At 34.6% G+C, this 25322-nt stretch overlaps 1 protein-coding gene across 5 annotated transcripts in view; it reads left to right on the forward strand.

The window, feature by feature from the left end:
* Positions 1-25322, forward strand: part of Tenm1 (teneurin transmembrane protein 1) — an 837569-nt gene that overhangs the window by 493212 nt on the left and 319035 nt on the right. For all 5 annotated transcript variants that reach the window (XM_087199780.1, XM_087199781.1, XM_087199782.1 and 2 more), the window contains one exon: positions 3660-3898. In XM_087199780.1, the coding sequence (XP_087055906.1) occupies positions 3660-3898 (239 nt within the window). The remainder of the gene's footprint in view (positions 1-3659; positions 3899-25322) is intronic.

A 25322-nucleotide genomic window follows, 5' to 3' on the forward strand; every position in this document is an offset into this window, starting at 1 on the left:
GCATCAGATGAAATTACAGTGCTTATGGATATTGATTATTGCTTGTAATTGCCATCATAATAGCCAACAATTCTGCATCAATTTTTGTCTTTCTTCTACTCTTAATGATATACCAAACCAAATCAATATCCAACATATTGGGCCATTTACATTGCCTCAAAAATTCAATTGTTCTCCTTTATAAATAGGCAAAGAATTGAAGATTTTATCTCCAAACACTGAGTAAAAGATCTCCATACAGCTGAGTTTATCTTTTATCCCATAAGAACATATCAGAGTGTTGCTGTAAGTGATATTTTGTCCCCTCTGAAGTAATCACACATTGGGGAAATGGAGTTAAAGAAGCACCTCCGCTATGCTGCCTCTAAAATGCTACACTTCTTGCTAGAAATTTGATGGCCAAAAGGGAAAACATAGACTAAGAGAGCTAATCAGACATTAAAGAAGTCTGCCTCTTTAGGGCATGGAGGAGATTATTTCAAAACTCTAAAGAGGAAGCACAATCAAATGAAAGAGTACAATGTTATGAGTCACCTATTCAATAAAATCTATGTACTCTTATTACTATTTATATAATATTTTTTCATCCTGGGGATAAATTAGATGCCTTCAGGAGTAGCAGTAACTATTTTAGATTTTCATTAATTAAAGAGTACCTTTTTTGAAACACCCACTCATTCAAAATTGTTAAAAACAGTCCTTTAATCTGACTACAAGAATATATGACATACAAAAGAATAGACACAATACATATTTGAACAGAAAGTATTTGTCTTGGTGCTAATCTGATGATGACTGTGGTTGGCAGGTTCCACGGGGCAATAGAATATACTATATTGGAAGTCCCAGATGGTAATTTTTATCATGCCATTAACTAGCTGTGTTCTTTTTAGATAAGTTACTTTCATCCCCTCAATTCCAGTGCTTATGACTGCAAAATGAGGGAATTGGATTTCTAGATTATTTCTGAGATGGTCCCTTTCAACTTTGATTTGATAACCATCATTCTTGCTATTAATTCCAAATGAAACAGGATAATAGTGTGACTCAATTCAAAATTATCTACAGGCTGAACTGATCTGCATATTTCTGTTTCGAAACAGGGCCTGGATTAAAATTTTAATGTATTCACTGACTCCATAATCCTAGTATAGTGCATTCGTTGAGAGCATTGGGCTCTGGAGCCAGTCTTCCTGGTTTTGAAATTCAGCCTCATTCATTACTAGCTGTGCGACCATGGCAAAGCTACTACTTCACCTCTTTGTGCTTTGCTTTTTCCATGTGTAAAATGGAGATATTAACTATAATAAACTGTAAAAAATTAAGTGATATGATATATTTTGAAATATTTAGAATGATTTGTGGCAAAAGCATTCAAATGTTGTCTGTTATCAGTATTATTACAGTTATTAAATAATTACCACCACTTGGTTTCTAATAATCCTCTTTCAATCTCAATTTAGTCACCTGTAAGATTAGGGTAGTAGTATCAGCCTCACAGACATATAAAGATCAAAGTGCATATAAAGTGCCTAAATTGGTACCTGGCCTTTCTTGGTCCTAAATAAATCACGCTCACCTAAATTGAGTCAACTATTTCTGTGGTTAGCTCTATCCAGTAAATTATCCACTTTTCTTCCCATCAATCTTTTTGTTCTTAGTTGCAAAGTCAATACAAGCACATGACAGAAAGTTCTGAAAATCATAACACAAATTTTTATTTTTCCATGAATACATCTACTTTTTTCTTTGAAAAATTATATCCTATTAAGTCTTAGTCTTTTAAGGCATGCTCTTTCACTTGGTAATATTTATAAACACATTTCTTAGTGAGCTGATTTTCTTTTACAACACAATTTGTAATGATTGTACAGTATTTTATATTTATAAATAATTGACAATGAAATACCAACTACAGTATTAGGTATTTGAGTGGGCTGCTTTGGCTATTATAAATAACATCGCAATGAATAGCTTCATATATACGTTGTCATACACATCATTTCCTGAAGAAAAACTCATATAAGCATAATTACTATGTACAGAAATATTTGTATTTAAAGTCTTTTGATGCTTAATGACAAATTGCCCTCCACAAAGACTCCTAAATCTCAACTACCCTCTGTAACACAGTCCTTTAAAAAATCTTTAACCCCATGTACTAGGGCAAAATTTTCTATTGTGGATCTTTTTCATTAACTTGAATGCAGAGTTTTTAATTGTTTTCTATGATTATATATGGTTTTGTTCTTTAAATATGTAAGCAAGAAATCAGTCTTAAAATGATCTTAATAATTTATGCATTTGGACATGTATTACACATATAAGGAAATGTTGGCTTTTTACTTAGTAAAAGCTTTTTTTGTGTGTTGTACATTCATATGTAGCACTAGAATAGGCTTTGTTTAGCAATAAATTTTACTGCTCCAGGTGGAACAGTAGAGTTAAGATCAAGAACTTTGGAGCCTGCTTGACCTGGGTACTGTTTCTAGCTCTGGCATTCAATTGCCAGATGAATTTGAGCAAATTGTTTAACCTCTTTAGTTCTGAACTCCTTAAATGTACAATTAGGATAATAACATAAGCTGTTTTGTTTAAGTGAAGAGTAAATTAACTAAATGAGATAATAAGCAATCAACACAACACCTAGCACTCACTAAGTATAAAGTTCATGCATAAAAATATACTTTCTTTTGATTTTGTCAATTCCCTTCCTGTGAATGCATCTCTACTCTTAATGAAAGGCCCATGGCTTTCATGGCTATAGCCATGAAACAGTCAGTAATCATCCCGAAGTAGTTCAAACATGACAACACCATGACTGCATTTGCCTGAGGCTCTACAACAAAAACAAATGTATGGTAGAAAAACTACAGAACAGTGATGTGTCTGGCAATGGAGATAGGGATTTACATGGAAAAGACAAGCAGGAACTCCTTGGTGTGATGAGAATATCCTACATCTTGATGGGGATTTGGTTTGCACAGAGGATTGCATTTGTCAAATCTCACCAGTACCCTTAAAATTGTCTACTTGATCATGTATAAATTTTATACTGAAAATCTATAAAAATATCAAACTAGGTGATAAATTAGAGTCACGTTACCTGTAGAGTCTAATTGGTGAGGGTATGGGTGTTCTTTGTAAAATTCTTTCAACTTGGCTATATGTTTGATAATGTTCATAAAACATTTGGTGAAAATATTGTGAAAGCTAGTATTTAAGATTTGGTAGGAAAATCTCAAACACTGTTGTCTTATGAAAATGCTGACAATGCATCTGTTTTGAATCAGCTCTTGACAATCATTCTTAATAAAAGGCGGGTGTATAGTGAATAATATCAAATAATATCAAATGTGGAATATTAACACACAGTAGCCAGCAAGTCAGGAAACACAAGACCTCTTACTTTCTCTTAAAGGTCTAAATAAGGAAAGAACAGACAGAGACCACCAAAGACAGTTTAGTCACCTGTTCCGTGTATGAACATTTTGTCCAGACCCTCCCACTTCCTCTGAGGTTTATCAAAGCACGACCATTTGAAATCAGTTCAGGGTTTGTTTGGTTTTTTTTGTTTTTTGTTTTGTTTTGTTTTGTTTTTCTGTAGAAACTGGATGTGGTGCTTCAAATCCTAACTTTCGTGGTTCTTTCCCCCACAGGCATTTCCTGTTCAAGCATGGATCTGGTTCCTCTGCTATCTTCAGTGCAGCCAGTCAGAACTACCCTCTGACGTCCAATACGGTGTACTCGCCCCCTCCCAGGCCACTTCCTCGAAGCACCTTTTCCCGCCCTGCCTTCACCTTCAACAAACCTTACAGGTGCTGCAATTGGAAGTGCACAGCCCTGAGCGCCACTGCGATAACCGTGACTTTGGCCTTGTTGCTAGCTTACGTGATTGGTAAGACCGTTTTTCCATGCCTCCTTTTTCTTTAATCAAAGTCTTGTTTAATTTGAGGGGATGGGGGGTGTGAGGGTTTCTCTCTCAACTCTTATATATACAAATTTGAAGCAAAGCTTAGTATTATAAATAACAAATGGATTTCTAATTAGGTTTTCTTTCACTTCCCAACCTTAAATACTGCTGCAGAAAGTAAGGAATGCTCTTTGAGAAGAAATATTTACACTACTAACACAGACTTATTGATTGCAATTACTGTAGTTAGCCATTTTCCTTTCAATTAAAGGGCAGTTATGGTTTTCTCATTAGAAGTCATAAGTGCTAATCTACAATAGCTTCTTAAATTATAGTTAAACAATAATACTGCTACCAAATTCTCAGGTAGCAGTTTCATTAAAGCACTAGTTATTTGGAAGCCATTAGGAAGTTCAGTGCATAATTTCCTCCTAGGAATTCAAAATTTCACAGTGGGACCAAAAAAAGTGTCCTTATTTTCACCAGATAGTTGAGAAATTGTGCAGTTACTAGGCTTGAGAAGGTAAAGCAGAAAACAATTGTAAGGTACTCTTCCCACTTTTAAGAAAAATATTAGTTGTGTTCTTGAGTCACCCTGATTAAAGTTACCCTCATTTAATAGCAAATTGTATTGATTTTTTAAGGTGGCATTTTATTTTGGCTGAATATTAATTTCTTTGCTTGAGTGGTTCTGCAGTCTAAAATGTAAATTAACTGAAGAAACATGTTTGTGGTAGTTCTATTCACACAGTGAATAAAATAACGTGATAGAAAAAAATCTATCCAGATATTTCACTAGTACCTTCTTCACTAGTAACTTCTTTTCAGGTTTAACCTAGTTTCCCAATTGAGCAGAATGACCTTCTAAGACACACAATATGATCCTGAGAAGTAGATAAAAAGAGATTTAGATTTTCCTAACATTTTAAATAATATAACATATTTGGTCAATACCTATTTATCTAAAGTGTAAACAGTTAGAAAGTTCACATAATGATTTTTTGGGGGAGTCATAAGATAGGGTGTTTAATATATATATTTTGTTTTCTTTGTAGCAAAGTCACTGACAATGTCAACAGCAAACTCTGTTGATGTTAATGATTCTCTTTTATACATCCATCAAGCAATCTGGATATATTTGAATATATTTCTTTTAACTATGGATGATATTACTCTATAGTATCAAAATATATCTTTTATCACAGTCATTTCATGACAGCCCAATACGTGTGTTTATTTGGTTACCCATAATGAAAAATACTTCCAAACACATAGAGGAAGAGGATAAGAAAGTACTGCAACTCAAACATGATTTTAATAGAAAATCATTCAAAATGAGGAATAATTGGAGAAGTTTAAATTCACTAAAGACCATAGTATATATTTTTTCTCTACTGGGAACTAAATCTAGGGGCTTCACATTGAGCTACAGCCCCAGGACTTTTTAAATTTTTTATATATTAGATAGGGTTTTGCTAAGTTCCCTAGACTGGGCTCAAACTTTTGATCCTCATGTCTTAGCATCCAAGAGTGCTGGAATTACAGGCCTGTACCACCAGGCCCAATTTAGATTCTTTAAAATGTTCTTGTTCAATTATGAGACCACTTTTTGTCTTATAGATTATTTCTTATTACCTGTTACTACACAGACAAGTAATGTTTTAGATGGAGCACTTAAGCCCTGGTATAAACAAATCCAAGAAATACCAATCACTTTATTCATGCGTTTCTACCATGTTCAAAACTATGTTTCTATTTAAATACATTATGATGGCTATTCCTGTATCAAAAATTCCACAGTGTATTCAGAGACTCGATTAGCTGGATTGTATATTCATTTCATAAGTAAAAGTATGTTCAGTCATTTTCAAGGTTTGCCTTTACAAATAGGTAGGCAATGACATATCGATTTGGAATGCCAGTAAAGCAATGTAGTACAATACTTATGAGGATAGCTTTTCAAACTTCTACTGCTTATTTTAAGTATATTACTTAAACTTTTCAGGCCTCAATTTCCTCATCTGTAAACTGCCCTTAAGATAGTACCTGTAGCATAGGGTTGTGCTGAGAATTAAATGTGTTAATATAACCCAGTGATGGGGAACCTTTTAGAGACTGAGTAGCAAAACTGCAACTCAAAACCAACTTATTTGTCTCAAAATGCCAACATTGCAATTAAACATGAATACTGAGGTTTAGTTTAATGAAAACAACTGATATCCCATGCTTGACTGTTGGGGCAACTTGGCTCGCATGCCAAGCCATAGGTTTGCCACCACTTACATAACCAAAGCACTTGGAATATGGTCTAAGATATAGTAAGTAGCCAATAGATGTCAAATATTATTATTATTACTACTATCACTACTGTTATTGTTATTCATAACTAAAATTCCCTAGTTCTCAGAAATAATCATATTATTCCTGGCTGTTTTAATTTTATTAACAGGGCTTGGCACACATTAGCTCTGTTAGTGAAAGTTTCCTGAGAAAAATGAATTATGCTAAATAATTTGCTTATATTTACTCATTTAATTCTCACAACAATCTTTTAAAAAATTTATTAGTACATGTTTGCAGTTCATGCAGTTTACATCATCTTGGAGAGTGGTTACATGTACATATTACAGCTTCTTTATTTTAATCCTCTTCCCCTTACCCTAAACGCCTCCTCAGATTCCTCATTCCCTTTGTTGTACTTGCTGATATTATTTCTCTTAGCTTATGTTGTGGCATATAGTGTTTACATTAATTGGATTTATTAGGTTCCTGTGGATAAGTCTCAATATTATAAGGAAACTGTAGTACAGAAAATATAAGAGGTCCTATCACTAAGAGGTGAATATCTTATCTTGATCTTTAGGAGAGAACCAGCTGAATCCACAGCACACACACCTTGAGCATTAGGCCTTGCTGCCATTCTCGAACTCTACTAAATAAATCCACCAGGTGACTTTTTAATTAAATTACAAAATTTAATTAGATACACCAGGTTATCCATTAAAATGGTGAGCACAAATAGGAGAGGTTGACTGGTGAGAGATATCTTTTGAAATTTTTTACTGTGAAATTTTCCAGATGCAGAAATATCAGACCAAGTGTTAGCACAGTAAGTTGAATGGGTTCAAAATGAGGAGCTGTTTATAGCAAACACTGTAACTTTCTTCTGGGTTCTGTCATGATCTGGAAATTATGTGGCTTTGGGTAAATCTGTAAAAATCTCTTCCTCGATTTGTCCCATCAGGGCCATTATTGCTGACCATTGCAGGATGGTAGAGTGGAAACTCATAAATACACATTCAAGTCAACAGCGCCACATAAGAACTGTAATATATAAGATGATTTTAAAATGGCTTTCTGTGTTGGAAATAAAAAGCATTATATTTCAGAATATAAAACCATTTCACTCTAGACTTCTGTTGAGTCTATAAGAGTCATCTTTTTTTTCAATCCCCTTTGCAGTCGCTGCATAGCCCAAGTAAAATCTTTCACTGAAACTATTTACTGCTTCTGTTTCCCGTGCAAATTTCTTTCTGCTATTTCATTTTCCTCTATTATCCATTATACATAACCTTTAGATACTAATAGCCATATGCTGTGCTGCCCTCAATCCACAAGGGGAAATCTCATCGATATCAATAGGACATCAATAGACATTCTGTGCATTATGGCTCTGTTAATGGTCATTGGAAAGCAATGGAAATCTAGTATGTGAAAAACCAGAGCTGAGCTGTTTAGACAACCATTCCCATTCCCATATCTACCCACTATACCTTTTGGATCAGCAAGACAATAATTCCATTGAATAAGTTTCGAAGTCATAAAATTTGATAAGGAGAAGTATGGAGAGATACTGATTATATGAAGATATCATAGAATGGTTATTGTCATCTCTTCCCTGTAAATCTGTAATATATTCCATCTGAATCAAAAAATATGTCCTTATGCTTCATCCTCTCTGATATTTTGACATCAGTGATGTATCAGTGTCAGTCAGAAGCACATTTGCTTGAATTTACAAATAAGCCATATGAAGTACTAGTCAGGAAGACTGATGACCATATATACGCAAGGTATCAAGAGAAGGCGAGGTTAAAGTACTTTATCAATGGTTGTGAAGGGCAAAACTGCAGCTTCTCCAGCAATCTGATCAAGTTTTGATCAAGTTTCTCTACAGTCAGCAGTTTGTATAAGAGGCAATAGAAACTCACAGGAATGCATTGTGCCTGGGGTCAAATGGGCTGTTGCAGTAAATGAATTAGGAAGTAAAAGTTTCTGGCTCTCAGAATCATTATTTAATTACATGAATAATACCTTTCTTTTTCCACAAAATTAGTAGTGATGCTTACAACTGTCAGGGTATACAGATGGTGTTCAAACTGAACAGATGAAATTGTTTCATTCTGTACATTTTGACAACACACAATATAGTGCCTACATCTAAAAAGCTGAGTAAAATGGATATTAACAATACTAATTTAGGAAAGATAGAACTCTGAGTCCAGTTCTCTGATCTTAAATTCTGGATAAAACTAATCAAGAAGGCCAAGGGCCTACTTCATATTACTCTCTCTGCACCAAAATTGAGGAATGTTGATGTCAATGATTTCTTCTGCCTCTTTTATACTAGGTCAAACTGCCCTGCATTCTGTTGTTCTTTTTTCCAGTGGAATAAGAATGTATTGAAAATGATAAAATTAGGTCAGTGGAGTGTGTTCATTTTGCTCACCTCACCGAGAAAGTACATATACCACCCTACAGAAGGAAGAAGTGAAATGGAGTGTATATGTTCTGATTTTGGAAAATTCCAGAACTAAGATTTTTTAATGGAGAATAGAAGTGGAGTTTTCTACCCAATAAATATAAATGCACAATGCCCCCTCACATAGTATTTGTTAAGTATGATAAATATGCTTACCAAAAACCATCTCTTTGATTATTACCAACTTCCTTATAGTGTCTGTGCCTAAAGTTTCCTCATCTACAAAATGTTAAAGTCAACAATACTTTCCTTGAGGGTTTTTTTTTTATAAGTAAATGAGGAGAAGCATGTAAAGCACCCATGGCATTGCTTAGCAGATCTAAATGAAGCTTAATGATTATTACTAGTGGAATAGGATTGTTATAAAGATTATTAATTTGAACTGCGGTAAGTATATATCTTAACATGATAAGTTTTGTTTCTTTTCAAAGTCATCTAAAACAGTTTTTCAGAACCTGAATATCTGTTTCACAATAAACCTCTAATAAGTTTGCTGTTTCCTTCTGCCTGGTGTAAAATAGCTGTCATTTTGCTTTCATTTTATTAATTTCTCTCTTCTGTGATATTTTGACACTTAAAATGATTTTATTTTTCTCTCTGGAGGCCACATCTAGGTTAAGAAACATTTTCATTAAAATGTATTTTAGTTATAACATTTAAGAAATGACTCAGTATAAAATACTTTTATACTAGTCTGTAGATCATGTCTATTCTTTTGGTGTTATGCTTAATAATCATTACTTCTTCCAGTTCACTGTCATGGCCCAATCATGATAATATTGGCAGATTCTGTGTTAGAACTGACTTTTTCTCCTATTCATGATTCTATCAACTTCCTAGCAATACCTCTAAGAAAGGATTTGGAAAATGATGGTGTAGCTTCAGTCTAATTATGAACCTGTCACCTATGTATTTACCACAACCCTTCCTTAATAAAAAAGATTTATATATTCTTCCTCCATCATCTTTTGGTGTAATATATTCCATAAGTTTTATCTCTACCATATTAAGTGGCATTTTAACCTATCATAAATGAAAGTATAAATCCAATCCAAATTAAACATACTAAAATAAGAGGATGAACCCATGTCACATACAATTAATTTCTAGAACTATAATTACCTTCTGTTGCTCAGAATGAAGGCTTTTGATGAAAGAAAAAATATTGTATTTATTTTTTCCCTCAGAGCCCCAGTATGCTGTTATTTAAGACAAAGTAAAAGAGACAATTTCTTGAGCAAATAAGTAGTGGATACTCAGCCCATGTCTTGAATGAAGAAATGATTTTATCATCCTTAAGAGTGGTTTCCTTACTAAGAATTCTCATATCAGACTATCTTAGCCTGGGTAAGAAAATTTAAGTGCAACTGTTTGAAATAGATAAATATCTACTAGAAAGCATAATGAAAGGAGCCTGGAGAGCAGGTTAGTAATTTTGGAGTTTGACATGCTTAAGAAATTTTAGAGTAGCAAAAATCAATCTTGCAAATTTAGAAAAAAATTCTCTCTCAAGAAATCTATGACTTCAAAGTAAACAATTTAGGGCCAGGGATCTGGCTTAGTGGTTTCTCTGCCTGCTGCACAAGCACAAGGACCAGAGTTCGATCCCCGGTACCAAAAAAAAAAGAAGTATACAAAGTAAACAATTTAAATTCTGTTCCATAAAGAAGAAATTTGGTTCTTGTTTAACAGTTTCTACCTCACTAAAATATATATAATGTAGATAAATTCGCTATGTGACTATTTTTACAGCTATATTGCATAAATTGTTAAGTTATACTTACGCTAAAGTGAATAAGAATAAGTTAAATTAGAGCAATGGCTTTTAAACAGTTGTCAGGTTAACCTATTTTAAACTTCAAAAAAGGAACAAAATTTCTATATAGAGCAGCCAGAATGGAGAAGGCCAGTATCACCAATAGAACATCTGACTCATTGCAGTCATCTGTAAGGTGTCATCTTACAGAGCTGGGGGTCATCTACTTGGGGTTCAGAAATATCTCCTGCAAAGAAAGGGGGAAATTTATGTTTCAGTCAGTGAAAATATATTGTAATACCTGAGGAGGCGAAAAAAAAAAAAATGGGAGGCTCAGAAGGCTAGCAGAAATGAAGATGCTAAATAAGCAAATCATAAAAGGAATTTTAAGCCATGGTAAGGATCTTGGAATTTATTCCAAGGATGAGTAGGGAGATTTTTATGGTTTTTCATTAAGGCATGTAAATTATTTGCCCCAATTCACATTTAGAAAAATCATTCTAATGGTAGTATTGAAGTTGGGGTTGGCAGACACGATGACAGAGGTTGTAAAACTGAAGCCATGAAGACAAATTAGAAGACTATACTAGTAATGCAGTTGAGTGATAGCGAAAACATAAACTTCTGGGAAAGGACAAGGAGATGGTATTAAGAAGTATTTAGAAGATAAAACACCCTTAACTTAGTAACTGATTAGATGCAGCAAGAGGAAGAAGAGTTGGGTGCCTCAGGAATTGGGAATATGGTGTCTCTGTTATCCAAGGCAGAAAATGGACGAAAGAGATAAAATAGGAATATAAAAGAGCATAAAAGACTATTATAGGATAAGTATATGCCAACAAATTGGATGACCTAGAAAAAATGGATAAATTCCTTTGATACATGTCACCTACTGGGAATGAATTGTGAAGAAATAGAAAATCTTACCAGAACAATAAAAAAATCTCCCATCAAAGAAAATCTGAGGAACAGATGGCTTCAGTACTGAATTCTACCAAACATGTAAGTACTAATATCAATTCTTCTTACATTATTTTTGAAAATCAAACAGAAGGGAATGCTTCCAAATTCATTTTAAAAGTCAGCATCACCCTAATACCAAAGCTGGACAAAGACAGTACAGAAACAAAGTGACCAATATCCCTAATGAACATAGATGTAAAAATCTTCAACAAGATACAAGCAAACCAAATTCCACAAGACATTGAACAGATCTCTAACCAGGATCAAGTGGGATTCAACCCAGGAATTCACGAATAATTCATTTTACACAAATCAGTAAGCTAATGTGATATACATCACAATACCGAAATGATAAAACCATATCAACATTTCCATAGATGTATAAATAGCATTTGAGAAAGTTAAAGGTTGGTTTGTGATAAAACAAAATATCCGAACAAATTAGGTATGGAAACAATGTGTCTCCACATAGTACAGGTCATATATGACAAAACCAGAGCTGGCATCATTCTTAGTGGGGAAAATTTAAAAGCTTTTAAAATTTGGAACAAGACAAGGATACCCTCTCTTGCCATTTTTATTCAATATAGTACTGGAGATCTCAGCTAAAGTAATTATGGAAGAGAAATAAATAAAAAACAACCAAATTAGAAAACAAGGAATCAAACTGTCACTGTTTGCTGACACGATCACTGACATGATCTATTCTTTTATATTTATATAAATTCATTTTAACAGATACATTAACAATAAATATACAAAGATGTGTTTACAGTACATCTTTAAGCACTGTGAAATTTTAGACATTTTGAAATATTTAAATCAAATTAAATATATCTGTATCCTCAAACATTTATCATTTATTTACAGTAAAAACTGAAATCCTTTCTTCTGGCTTTTTGAAATGTATAGTACATTATTGTTTTCTATTGTCACCCTATTGTATGATAGTATACCTAATGTTCTATGTAACTATACTTAATATCCTTTGATCAGTCTTTCTTCATTCCCCTCTATCTCCTACTCTCCACAGCCTCTGGTAACCACCCTTCTGTTCTTTAAATTCTGTAAGAGCAACATTTTAGTCTACGTATGAGCGACATCATGCAGTACTTGTCTTTCTTTGCTGACAAATTTCACTTAACATAATAATCCCTCTATACATATTGTTGTAATTATCATATGTCATTTATGTTAAGATTGTGGTTTATTTTCATTATTCAATAAATAATACCTTATGAACGCAAATCCAATAAAAATAGTTGTCATACTGTTTTTTAAGGAATAGCGATAAGAAAAGAAATCTCAACATAGTCAATATGCTCAGTATGGACACATTTTTTTCCACCTATTTTCTACCTGAAGTTAGTTGGATCACAAATGTGGAACCTATGGACACCAAGGAATAATTGTATTGAGCTAGGAAAGAAACTGGAAATTTGTAAGATGATGTGGTTTTGTTAAAGGAAATATGCTACCTCCTTACATTTAATTCCTATGAACCAAATGCTTTGAAGCTCACAAATAGTTATTTTCAACCACCTAGCAGAAAGCCATTAAGTTTTTTTCAAATATCATTAATATTTGATCACGGTGGTAAATACAGTCTTCTGGTCCTTAAGTAGTTGAAGAGTCAAATGACTTTCAACTTTGTAGAACTATTCATTTTTACTGCTGGTGAAAGATCTTGTGCCAGTGGAAAAATGTGTAAAGTACTATGCATATTCAGTGCTATTCTGGCCTATAGTAGTACATGCTCAAATATTCTCATATAGGATGTTACAGTGATGACACTAGTTAAGATTTTCCAACATAAGAGGCTGTGGGAGTATTTGAAAGCCAGATGGAACAAATAGATCCTTTCTTTGTCATGCCTAAAACACAGCTTGTTCCAAGACTGAACAAAACCCAAACAAAGCATTTGTAATAACTTTGTTTTCTCTTTCTCTCAGCATTAGATTTTTAGTTTGGTTTCCCTGACCAAATCTAGCCCTTGGATTAGTTAGCATATAACTCTTGCTGTTAGCAAACAATTTATTTTTTGAATTAGTAAAATATTAAATGTAGAACCTGTCAAAAGAGAGAAAAAAGTCTATATTTTATAGATGACGCTTTCAAAAAATGATAAAGTGAAGAAAATGGAATCCATTGATTGGGACATTATTTGACCTAAAAGAAACATAATTTATTACTAGCATACATAGCAAACAAAACAACATAGTCTTGTTATTGCAGGCAATTATAATGTGCATGTCATTAGTTATTTGAGTAAGCAAGCAAGAAATAAAAATATTTATACTATTCATTGATGATCTCAGTAGCATTTTTGCTAATGAGGCCAAGGGCATGAGCTCAATTACAATTTCAACCTGTTAGCTGTGTTTGTTTCATTACTAAAGCTCACAGTAGCAATCTCCCTTTGTGCGCCACTCCCCAAATCAGGAACCTAGTCTTGCTTTCTACTTCCAAAGGAAACTTGTATGGAACAGGGAAAGGGGATATTACTGGAACCTCTGCAGCAAGTCCTAGTTTCCTGCGAGCCACAACAGCACAAGGCAAATTAATTAATAGACAGAAAAGATAGAAAAATGAGACTTAGAGAAGAAGCTGAGCTTTGGCCCTGATCAATGCTGCTCTGGGCAGCAAAATCCCTCAAGCTTCCCAACCTTTATTCACAACATCAGGAGAAACAAATGTAACCGATGACGCAAGGCAGAGAGCTCAGCACTTTGGGAGAGTAACAAAAGTAAAAGGTGACTCAAAGGGAGGCAGCAGAGAAAATCCTGGAACATTGAGGAACTATTCAGATGAAGATTTTGTTCCTCCCAGGATGTCTTCAGTTGTTGTAATCTTGTCCTAAAGCATCACAGCATCACAAGACCATTGAGGTTTTAGCTGTGACAGGAGACCAAAATGGCATTGTCTCCATGTGCCATAGCTAGCCTGTAGGCAGGAGAACTAGGCCTAATCATAATTTTAATTATGAAATGATTTTTCCCCAAAATTATGTAGAATTGCTGTCGACAAAACTGAATTCAGAGATGAGTCTGGTGAACTACACAGGTCTTGATTGTCATGCATAGAATTTATTAAATGCTATCAAAAATTAAAAACTTAGGTTGAGATTTTACATGAAAGCTATAGTGTACATGAAATGTCTGATTTCTCTTCAGAAACAGAAAGATATGGGATCACCCAGACCTGGATTCATTCATTTTCTCACACATATATTGAGTAGCTAATACGTGGCAAGCATTATTCTAATCTATGATATAGTAAAGATAATATAACAATCATTGACTGGAGCCAAATAGGGGCTGCTCCCCAAGGGACTATGAAGTTGCCAGACCATCAAGATATACAACAAACCTTCCTTACTCCTTTATATTATTTATCATACTTTTGGCTACCCATTTAAGCTTGCAACTGTGTATTAAGTTATTCAACTAAAGTACACTTGGCTATGGCAAAATTAAATGTATTATATCTTCCTTAGGTTGTGGGCATTTTATCCGAAGACAAAAGTCTTAAACCAAGCATGGTAAATCCCTAACACTGATGTCATCAATTCACTGTTCCAGACCCATAGAATATATTAGTAATCAAATGCAACAAACACACTTTTCTGTTAAGTCTGGACTCTGTAATTAGAGTTAGGTCAGAAGTTCAAATATATTTGCCATCACTACTTTAATCCCAAAGAAATGAGATACTCACTATGAATTTCCAAGCCTTAGAAATCTAGGTGGAGGAATTATATGAAGAACATACAGAAAATACATCTGAAAATAAAGCACAGTATTAGGAAATCTGGCTCTATTCATAGTTACAAATGATAGCCATAACTATGGCCAACCTATAATCATGGAATTAAATAAAGCACTAGGCAGGTAAAATTGTATGATTACTAATTTTTACTAAGTATACAATGTTTATGTGTATGTGTCTTCATATGTATTATATAAATGTAAAATTAAAAACAAACAGTGAATTCTGAGTTTCTCTAGGGTAGCATTGGCCCCTTAAATACAAATATCTCCATTATCTCTTAAAATCAACAAATAAAACAAATAATACCACACATAACCTACTTCAGGAGCATAACAAGGAAACAGAATTCCACATACTTTAAGTTACACATAAGTAGAAAAATGAACACCCAAATTAAGCACATTTACTTCTGCAGCCTGTGCCAGTACTGTTAGTGAGAGACTAAGTAGGAAAGAAAGTATAAAAGCTAGGGCCTAACTGTAGCAGAATTGGTTAAATAATTTCCAATATGAATTCTCATCCTTGGTGGGCAGATCTTGAGAACAGATCTCAGACCTGACATATGAGGTCACTGGCTCTTGAAAATTTAAAGAAATTGTGCTTTCAAATGCACAGAACTAGAGTTGTGTCCTAGAGAAGATATATCTGAGGTTATGGGGTTGCTACTTCAAAGAATTGTCTGTTGAGGGCTTAATAGTAAGGAGAAAGAAGGAAGCATTAGGTAGCATTTCAGAGTACTGGAGAAATAAAAGTGAATCAAAAAATCATGGGGTATTCAATCCTCCTATCCAAAAAGCATCATTGATTTTTAAAAATGCAATTAAATAAGAACTAGGAAATTGAGTAACATAGTAAGTCACCCAAAATCCTGACTTCTATCTATGTACAGCTCTTATTGCTGGCCCAGGAAAATAAAGTATTTCGGAATGAATACAAAAGAAAGATAACATCCTAGCAAAGCCTACAAGAAGAAAATAGAAAATTAAAAATCTGTAATTTCAACTGATTAAAAATACTTTCAAGTAACCAACCCCAAAGCAGAAAAAAAGCAATAAAACATTTCAATCTTAATAAAGAATCTTTAAACAAACATTAAACAATATGAAAAATGCTCAAATAATAAATCTTAGAACTCAGAACAGAAACAGGCAAAACAAGAGTTGGCTTAATGCATGGAATACATTGAAGCAAAATATAAAAACCATCTTAAAATGAAGATTATATTAAATGGTGACTAAGGGAGAAAGGACTTAAAAGTATAATGAGATGTAATGATAAAAGGCCTTAGAAGAGCAGAAATGAGGAAGCTGAAATGAAGAATGCAGTACAAAGAGCAGAAAAATATTGATATTGAAGATAGGCATAGAAATGTAGACTATATATAATTGTAATACCAAAAGACAAAAAGAAAATAATGAAATAAAATAATGAAAATTACAATCGAAGAAAGCTTATCAAAGACTTGACTATAAATATTGAAGAGAGTAATCTTCAATACCTTATAAATATCTCCATATATTCTGAATCCAAGCAGTCAATTCCAGTACATATCCTAAAAATAGATTAGACTTTAATGACAAAGAAAAAAGAATAATCACGTAGGTCATACAGTGGTAAGAGTCATTTATGGAACAAAGAAAATTAGATTGACCCCAGTCGTTATGACAACAATGTGAGCTAACAGTAGAACAGTGGTTTCAAATACCATAAGAAAGAGAGTATTAATCAGTATTTTATTTAAACCAATTGTCATTTAACTATATTCTATTATATAAAAAAATGATTTTAACATGCAATGAATTAGGTATTACTGTACTCACAATCCCTAATAGGCCAGGTGTCAGCAATTTTTTTCTGTAGGGACCAGATTGTAAATATTTTTTTCATCAAGTTTATTGGTACATTTTAGGTGTGAAATACAGTTAAATTCATCATTGGGATCTTGTAACTTTACATGATGTATCTTAGTTCTTCTTTTTGCCCATTTCCCAGCCCTCCCTTCACCCCCTCCACCCTTCCCTGTTTACAAAGACTTTGTTTCCATTTTTTCCATTTCTCATACTTTTTCTTTTCCCTTCTTTCCTTTCCCCTACCCTTCCTACTTCCCCAATTCCATTAGATCTTTTCTTCCTATTTCATATTATCAATTATATCATTTGAACATTATTTACACTTTTAGTTTTTCACACTAGAGAAACATTCAGTATTTACACATGTGTATCCTATTTATTTCACTTAAGAGTATAGCCTCAATGTGCATTCATTTTGCTATAAATGTCTCTAGTTTCTCATTCTTTATGGCTGAGTAGTACTCCATTTTATTAAAAAAAAAACTTCTTTATCCAGTCCCCAGTTGACGGGCAATTGGGCTGTTTCCAAGTTTTAGCTATTACAAACTGTGCCGCTATAAACATGGGTGCACATATATCACTGTGGTATGATTCTTTTAAATCTTTTGGAAAGATATGCAGCAGAGGGATAGCTGGGTTAAATAGGACCTCTAATCCTAGTTTTTTGAGGTATTTCCATATTGATTTCCACAGTAGTTACACCAGTCTACACTCCCACCAGCAGTGGAGTAGGGTTCCTCTTTCCTCACAGCCCCACCAGCCTTTCTTATTGGTTGATTTCATGATGGCAGCCTTTCTTTCTACGGTGAGGTGGAATCTCAGCATTGTTTTCATTTGCATCTCTGGAATGACCAGTGATGTTGAACATTATTTCATATGTTTATTTGCTGTTTCTACTTCTTTGCCTGAGATATGTCTGTTCATTTCAAATGCCCATTTTGGGATTGGGTCTTTATATTTGGGGGGTCTGATTTTTTTTGGTTCTTTATAGATTTGAGATACCAGACCTTTGTCTGAAGAACAGCTGGTAAAATTTTTTTCCCAGATTGTAGGTTGTCTCTTAGCTCTGTTGGTGGTTTCTCTTGCAGTGCAGAAGCTTTTTAATAAGAAGACATCCCAGTTGTTGATTCTTTGTGCAAGTTCCCATGCTACTGAGGATTTGTTCATAAAATCTTTTCCTATGACAATGTCTTCAAGAGTTTTACCTAACTTACCTTCCAGTAAGTTCAGTGTTTCTGTTTTAATATTTAGATCTTTAATCCACTTTGGTTTTAGTTTAGTGCTTGGTGAAAGACGGGGGTCTAGTTTTAATCTTTGTAGGTTGAAATCCAGTTTTTCCAATACCATTTATTGAAGAGGCTATCTTTCCTCCAATGAGGGTGGTTGGCACCTTTGTCAAAGATGAGGTAGCTGAGTATGTCTGGAGTTGTTTCTGTATCTTCTAATCTATTCCACTGATTATAAGGTCTGTTTCTGTGCCAGTCTCATGCTGTTTTTATCAAAGTGCCTTTGTAGTATAGTTTCAAGTTGGGGATTATGATACCCCTAGCCATGTCTCTGTTGCCTTGAATTGCTTTTGCTATTCTAGATCTCTTCTGGTTTCAAATGAATTTTTGGATTGTTTTCTCTAGTTCTGTGAAATACACTGTTGGGATTTCAATAGAGATTGCATTGAATCTGTATAGCAGCTTTGGAAGTATGGCCATTTTCATTATATTGGCTCTTCCTACCCAGGAACAAGCGATATCTTTCCATTTTCATATATCTTCTTCAATCTCTTTTTTTGAAAGTTCTGTAATGTTCAGTGTAGAGGTCTTTTATCTCCTTTGTTAGATTGATTCCTAGATATTTCGTTTTTTGGATGCTATTGTGAAAGGAATTGTTTCTTTAATTTTTCTCTCAGTGAGTCTGTTATTTGTGCACAAGAAGGAAATTGATTTTTGAGTGTTTACCTTGTGTCCAGCTACTCTACTGAATCTGTCAATTAAGTCTAGAAGTACTGTGGCAGAATTTCTTTGGTCTTCTATGTAGAGTATCATATCGTCAGCAAATAATGACAGTTTAACTTCTTCCTTTCCTATTTTTATTACTTTTATTTCTTTCTCTTGTCTAATAGCTGTGGCTAATGTTTCCAGAACTACATTGAACAGGAGTGGTGATAGTGGACATCCTTGTCTTGTTTCTGATTTTAGCTTGAAGGTTTTCAGTTTTTGACCATTTAGTATGATGTTGGCTGTTGCTTTTTCATAGATAGCCTTTATTAGCTTGAGATAAAGACCATCTATTCCAATTTTCTGTAGGATTTTTATCATGAATGGGTGTTGGATTTTTGTCAAATGCTTTTTTTGCATCTATTGAGATGATCATATGGTTTTTGTCCTTGACTCTTAATATAGTGTATTACATTTATTGATTTATGTATGTTGTACCATCCTTGCATCCCTGGAATAAATCTGACTTGGTCAGGGGTTATGATCTTCTTGACCCTCTGTATTCTGTTTGCCAGTACCTTGTTGAGGATTTTTGCATCTATGTTCATTAGGGAGATTGGCCTGTAGTTCTCTTCTTTGGTTGAGTCTTTCTCTGGTTTTGGAATCAAAGTAACAGTTGATTCCAGGAATGAATTTGGAAATATTGCTTCCCTTTCAATTTCATTGAAGAGCTTAAAGAGTAGTGGCAATAGATCTTCTCTAAATATCTTGTAGAATTCAGCAGTAAAGCCATCAGGACTTGGGGTTTTCTTTGTTGGTAAAGTTTTAATTACATTTTCAATTTCACTGGTTGCAATTGAGGTGCTTAGACTTTTTATATCTTTGTTTAACTTTGGTAATTTATATGTATCTAGGAATCTGTCCATTTCTTCTGTTTTTTCCATTTTATTGGAGTACAGGTTCTCAAAGTAGGTATTGATGATCCTCTGGATTTCTGCTGGATCTGTTGTGACTTCACTTTTTGTTCCTAATTGCATGAATTTGAGCCTTTTCTTTCTTTTTTTGATAAGTTTGCCTAAGGCTTTATCAATTTTATTTATTCTTTCAAAAAACCAACACTTCAATTCATCAATATTTTTGTATCCTCCTCTTAATCTCCGTTGCATTGTTTTCTACTCTGATCTTTATAATTTCCTCCCTTATATAAGCTTTGGGTTTGTCTTGCTCTTCTTTTTCTAGGAGTTTAAGGTTCAGCATTAGGCTGTTTATTTGAGCTCACCCTGTTTTCCTAATATGGGCATTTACTGCTATGAATTTCCCTTGTAGAACTGCTTTCATTGTGTCCCATAGATTCCTTCCTATATGTTGTATTGGCATTATTATTTACTTGTAGAAACTGTCTAGTTTCTTCTTTAATTTCCTCTGTGACCCTTTGGTTGTTCAAGAGGGTGTTATTCAATTTCTAGGTGTTTGTGCAGTTCTTGTGGTTTCTTATGCTATTGATTTCCAGTTTAATTGCACTATGGTCTAATAATATACATGGGATAACTTCAGTTCCTTTGCATTGACTTAAACATGTTCTATGAACTAGCATGTGGTCTATTTTGGAGAATGGCCCATGTGCAGCCAAAAAGCATGTATATTCTGATTTTTTGGTGTGGAACACTCTGTAGACATCTATTACATCCAATTCTTCTAAAGCTTGGTTCAGTTCTTTTATTTCATTGTTGATTTTTTGTCTAGATGATCAGTCTATTTGTTACAGTGGGGTATTGAGGTCCCCCACTATGATTGTGTTAGTGTGTACTTGGTTTTTCATGTCCATTAATATTTGTTTTGTATAGTTCGGGGCATTAGTGTGTTTGGTGCATATATATTTATGATTGTCATCTCGTCCTTTTGGATTGTTCCCTTTACAAGGATGTAGAGGCCTTCTTTGTCTCTCTTAATTAGTTTCAGTTTGAAATCTATTTTGTCTGCAAATAAGATAGCCACCGCCGCTTAGTTCTGGGCTCCTGTTGGCGAGGAGAACTGTTTTCCATCCTTTTACTTTCAGTCTATGAATTTCTTTGTGATCAAGTGGGTTTCTTGTATACAGCATATTGTTGGATTTTGCCTCTTAATCCATTCTGCCAGTCTATTTCTTTTGATTGATGAGTTGAGGCCATTAACATTGATGGTTATAACTGATATGTATTGGCTTATCCTTGTCATGTTATTTTCCTGTTGTTGGCTCTTTTATTTTTTATTTTCCCACCTCTTCCTTTAATTTCTTGCCTTGCCTGGTGGACTTGCCCTGTTGGGCCTTAGGGAGTTGTGACCTTCATTTTCTTTTTCCAGGATTTTGTTTAGAATTGTTTGAAGTGCTGGTTTGGTATTCATGAAAATTCTCAGATATCTTTGCCGTGGAAGTATCTTATTTCCCCGTTGATTTTGAAAGACAATTTTGCAAGATACATCAGTCTAGGTTGGAGGTTTTGTTCTTTTAGGGCTTCCTCTCCTGGACTTGAGGGTTTGTGTTGAAAAGTCTGCTGTGATTCTGATAGGTCTCCCTTTGCGTGTGATTTGTTTCCTTTCTCTAACTGTTTGTAGTATTTTGTTCTTCTGTTGGGTTTCAGGGATCTTGATTATTATATGTGTAGGTGTAGAATTTTTTTAATCATGCCTAGATGGAGTCCTATATGCCTCACTAATCTGGATGTCAAATTCTTTTACTCTGTTTGGGAAGTTTTCTGTGATTAATTCTGTGAACAGGTTTTTTTATGTCATTTGTTCTTTCTCCTGATTTTTCATGGATTCCTATCAGTTTTATATTATTCTTCTTTGCATCATCTAGGAGCTGCTGAATTGATTACTCATGGTCCCTTACTATTTTTAAGAGATCTTTCTTTTCATGGTCATTGACTACAATTCTGTCTTCTATATCTGATATTCTGTCTTCACATTTGCTCATTCTGCTCTGAATCCTTTAAATAGAGTTTTTAATCTCCTGGATATGTTTGAATCTGTTTCATGGATTTCATTTTTTTCCTATGTTGGGCATTCATGGTCTTCATTTCTTTCCTTTGCTGGGTATACATGGTTTCCATCATGGTCCTGAGCTCATGTATTTTTTTATCTGTTTCTGTTCTGGAGTGTCTAATCATGTCTTTCATTCTGCTCACCATCTCTGTGGTTATCTGGGAAATTATTTCTGTTTTGAATTTTTCTAGAGCTTCATTCATCTGTTTTGTGACTTCCTGTGCCATCAGTGCAGGGTGTCCAGGTGATTGATTATCAGACTTTTCCACCTCGTTTCTCCCAGAATTTGTCTTTGGTGAGCTGGTAGCCTGATTTTGTTTCTTGATTAGGTGTCTTCTCATTTTTATTTTTGTTGTTGGCACTGTTTTTGGTTCAATTCCTGGGTTGATACTTCAATATTGCTTATTGTAAGTATCTTTGTTGCTTTTATCTAGAACTTTTATGGAAGGATTGTTTCTCAGAAGTGTCTTCCAGATATATCTGGCCTTTAGGTTTTGAGTCTCTAATGAATCTTAGGCCATCACGTTTTCAGTATAACAGGAAGGACAACTGATATGATCAACCACAGCACCTTAGCCCAAGTGATACAATCAGCAATGACAATAGCATCAAGAACAGTTTAGAAAATGACAATTTTTGGTAGTTATTAAGCTATTACTTTTAAACATGTTAATGAAATAAAAAATGAGGACCAACCCAAAATATGTCTATAGTGAATAAACTCTTCAATATAGCAACTTTACCCTTTGGGATGGGGACTTAAAAGGAGTTGGGGAGGGAAGGATAGATAGGTATGATAGGGAAAGGTTAGGAGTGAGGCTGGAGGGCAGAGGAAAATCACACAAACTCTAGGAAGCTGTTGAAGAAAAGAGGAGAAGACAGAACTAAAGAGCAAACACAAAAACAGAGCAACCTAACAGCAATAGGGAGGTTAGAAACTGTATTCACTTTCCTTTAAAACTAATGACAATTGAGAGAAGGAAAAAGAAAAGAAAAAGTAAGAAAAAAAGAAATTCAAATTAGGACAGGAACAGGAATAAAAGGGGATAAAAATGAAGAACAAAGTGGGAGAAAGAGAGAGTAAGAGAGAAAGAGAAAGAAAAGAAAAAAAGAAGAGAAGAGAAAATAAGGGAAAATTTTGAAAAGAGAAAAGAATAGATAAAAATTAGAAAGAATATTAAAAATAAGAGAAATAATTACTTTGAAGATAAAAAAATAAAAATAAAGGACCTCCTTCAGGGTATGTCTCTGCTGTCACTACAGAGAGCATGGGCAGGAGTGTGCAGATCTAAGTCCATTAGTCTCAGCAAGCCAGCAGCTGTCCCCTGAAGTTCAGGCTGCTTTCTGTCTGCAAGGCCCAAGTTGAGATCTCTGACCTCCTGCTGGGTTGAACTCTTCAAGGTTCTACTAGGTTCTCCTGAATGTTCCAGCTGCCCTTTCCCTGAAGATAGTCCAGGTTCTGATGATGCGAGGTGGTGTTCCCTCCCACTTACCAACTATGGTGGTCCGATGTGCCTTTATTGCAGAGATTTTATTCTCTTTTCCAGTGGGCTTCAATTTTCATCTAGGAGCATCAGAGAGGCCCTCTTTCTCTTGTTCACTTCTGTTCTATCTTTTGGAGCTCAGGTCAATGTCTTTTCTAACCCACTGCGCCTCTGTGGTGTGGATCCAAGTCCTGGCTTGGCCCAGTGCCCAGAAGTGGGGCAGCTTCACTCTTCTGCACTGAAGGGACAGGGGCCAGATTGTAAATATTTTAAGTTTTGCAGGCCATACAGTCTGTGCCACAGCTACTCAAATTATGAGCAAAACCAGCCATAAATAATAAGCAAATAAGTATGACCGATTCAATAAAATTTCATTTATGAACACAGAAGTGTGAATTCTGCAATATGTATTCTTAAATATTATTATTCTTTTGAATGTTTTCAACAATTTAAAAGTATAAAAGCTATTCTTAGATTATGGGCCATACAAAAACAGTGGGCCAGATTTGGCCAAGAATTATTATTTCACTGAACAACTCTAGTGCACAAGCTTTTATCCAACTAAGATATGAGAGAGGAAATCTAATAAAATAAAACAACACGAGAACTAATCAATTGTAGATTTAATATAAAAACAGAAATGACAAGAGTGAAAGAATATGATGTAAATGTTATTATTTTACAAAGTAGTAATAATACAGCTAAAACTGAGAAAAGAAAAAAGAGGAAAGGGAGAAATAGAATAAAGTCATTGTCATATACAGAATCAAAAAGTATAATTTAAATCTGACAAACCAAACTGCAAAAACTCAAGCAAGCAAAGGAAGATTAAGGGAATTAGAAAAGTTAATAATATAAAGGTAATCAGAAGAACCAAAATTTCAACATTCTTAAATATCAAAGGAACTTTTGAAAAGAAAAACATATTACAATAAAATTAATGTTTTAAATATAGCATAAAATAATATGACTCCAATCTTATCTGTCACATCAATAAATAGATTTAAATCATCTATTAAAAGGAAAAAGTTTTCAAAGTATCTCACAAAGTAAAACAGAATGCTATGCAGTTCACAGGAAGTATGCCTGAAGTAAAAAGAATCAGAAACAGGTAAAAGTTAAGGGATTTTCCAAGAAATGGTAGCAGTAAGAAAGTAGGACTATAATCCTCCTTCAGGAAAAGTGTAACTCCAGTTTAAAAAGAAAAAAAGTTACATACAACACAAAGGGTAGTATATAGCTACCAAATCATCCCCGAAACCACTTTTATAAAACAGAAACAGAGCCCCCCCTCCATCCCAGGCTCCGAGGGCAGAGAAACTCCGCCAGTCCCAACACCCGAAAGGAAGCTCCCCACCTCTATCTCAGGCTCCTAGGGCAGAGAAGCTCAGCCAGTCCCAGCACCCAGAAGGAAGTTCCCCACTTCCCTCCCAGACTCCTAGGGCAGAGAAGCTCAGCTGGTCGAAGACCCGGAAGGAAGCTCCCCGCCTCCATCCCAGGCTCCTAGGGCAAAGAAGCTCAGCCAGTCCCAGCACCCAGAAGGAAGCTCCCCTGCCACCATCCCAAGCTCCTAGGGCAGAGAAGCTGAGCCCATCCCAGCACCTGGAAGGAAGCTCCCCCACTGCCATCCCAAGCTCCTAGGGCAGAGAAGGTGAGCTGCACAAGCACCAGAAGCACCCCCTCCCATGGAAATGAGAAGACACATAAGGAAGTCTCACAAACAGACTTCCAGATCACTTACAGCAACCCTAAAGGGAAACAAAATGGAACAATCTGATACTCAACCCCCTGGACTCTCTGAACTGGCAACAAAAGAGGATCTGGGAAAAATGAAATCAGAAATAATTACTCAGATAACAGCAAAGATTTTG

This window comes from Heterocephalus glaber, unplaced genomic scaffold (genome assembly GCF_053883595.1).
Source record: "Heterocephalus glaber isolate CG9 unplaced genomic scaffold, H.glaber_assembly_v1.0 deba00001729, whole genome shotgun sequence".
Classification (NCBI taxonomy): domain Eukaryota; kingdom Metazoa; phylum Chordata; class Mammalia; order Rodentia; family Bathyergidae; genus Heterocephalus; species Heterocephalus glaber.